The sequence below is a fragment of the Myzus persicae genome, unplaced genomic scaffold (genome assembly GCF_001856785.1).
Source record: "Myzus persicae strain clone G006 unplaced genomic scaffold, MPER_G0061.0, whole genome shotgun sequence".
NCBI lineage: Eukaryota > Metazoa > Arthropoda > Insecta > Hemiptera > Aphididae > Myzus > Myzus persicae.
In genome coordinates this window covers 1-1,344 of record NW_019103514.1, presented here as the reverse complement: position 1 = coordinate 1,344, position 1,344 = coordinate 1, and the positions used below count along the sequence as shown (strand labels likewise).

At 26.4% G+C, this 1,344-nt stretch overlaps 1 protein-coding gene across 2 annotated transcripts; it reads right to left on the bottom strand.

Moving 5' to 3' along the window:
- Positions 1-176: 176 nt before the first annotated feature.
- On the bottom strand, positions 177-1,337 carry LOC111034652. 2 transcript variants are annotated; one of them, XM_022315957.1, is made up of 2 exons: positions 469-1,337; positions 177-376 (listed from the first exon to the last, which is right to left on the bottom strand). In XM_022315957.1, exons 1-2 carry the CDS (start codon positions 819-821, stop codon positions 256-258), a joined length of 474 nt encoding a protein of 157 aa, XP_022171649.1. In that variant the 5' UTR covers positions 822-1,337; the 3' UTR covers positions 177-255. The 2 variants fall into 2 exon arrangements, with proteins under 2 accessions (XP_022171649.1, XP_022171650.1); XM_022315958.1 differs by having other exon boundaries at positions 1,084-1,337.
- Between the last annotated feature and the right edge of the window lie 7 nt (positions 1,338-1,344).

Below are 1,344 nucleotides of genomic sequence, written 5' to 3'. Positions count from 1 at the left end.
ACAAAAAATTGAAATTTGAATTTTTCCGTAAAAAGCTAAAACTTAGAAATCTTAGAAATTTTCGGCATTTTTACGTATTTTGTCAATATTTTTACAAATTAAAAATGGGCAATGAATGCTTGATGCTTGACCCAGCAGTAACACTTGACGTTATTTGAAATATAAAAACAACATTATAATAATATTATGAACTTTAATATAATTTGATACGCGTACTGCGTATTGCATACAGGTATACCTAGGTATTATTATTACTTATTTTAATTTTTTTCTTTGTGCCTCCTTTATATATTCGGGTTCTCTAATATCCGTGATTTCGAAGCGTCTACCATAAAGCGGGTCGACAATTTCTGTTAGTAAACACTCCATATAAAACCTAAAAAAAAATAATTTTACAATATTTTGTAATCTAATTAATAACTATGTTACCTACTAATAAAATTAATAAATATTTAAATTTATTTTTACCTTTTAAGTTTTTCGGCCATTTTTGTGTTCCAAAATATTTCGTCATATTTAATTTCCTGTATACTTGTCCAATTAGGAGTATATACTACAAAATAACACAGTTTGCGATCTGTTATTCGCATTTGTCCCATAACTTGACTATTTAAAGTTTTATTTCTTATTCTAAAGTTACTGTTATTATCACTCATATTGGCTATAATATTATTGTATCCGTATCGTTTCAATTTTTTTACAATAATTTGGGAGCCGTAAAAATATTCTAAACACATAGGAGCTGCGCGATGATAAAGTTTGAATATCTCTGTCCTAGACTGACAAATGGACAATGGTCTCCATTCAAAATAGTTTTTCATAATATTATACAAATGATAGGAAATATTGCATTCAAATTGAACACATCCATTATACTGATTTACTATATTATGACTGAGGTTCACTCCAGGCTCCAGCCCTACTTGCCATTTACAATCATTATTTACTAATTACTATACCTACTTAATTTTACATAAAATAAATCATTATTTTTTTTTTTAATACATTAAATATTTATGATTGGTATACCTAGTATATACTATAATATATTATATTATAATTTATAATATTATATATACTTACTGTAGGTTTTGTTGATTGCCCCTACGAACTTTTTTCATACGAGTACTTAAAGTTACTCTTCCCATATATCTTTTAGTAGTTCTATTTTTTTTGGGAGACATCGCAAATATTATAATAAAGTTCTTGTCTCTTGAAAAACACTTTTACAAACTTTTTACAAATCAAAATCACAAATTCACAGACCTCAATACTTACGAGTTACGATACAGACTGGACAACAGTTTAATTGATTATCTGATTTATATTTTATAATATCAAACA

Bases quoted from the DNA above. Each gene is read 5' to 3' on its own strand.
- LOC111034652 (XM_022315957.1), bottom strand. From the start codon at position 821: ATGAAAAACTATTTTGAATGGAGACCATTGTCCATTTGTCAGTCTAGG. The intron at 377-468 runs GTAAAAATAAAT...ATTTTTTTTTAG, and splicing joins ATGGCCGAAAAACTTAAAAG to GTTTTATATGGAGTGTTTAC.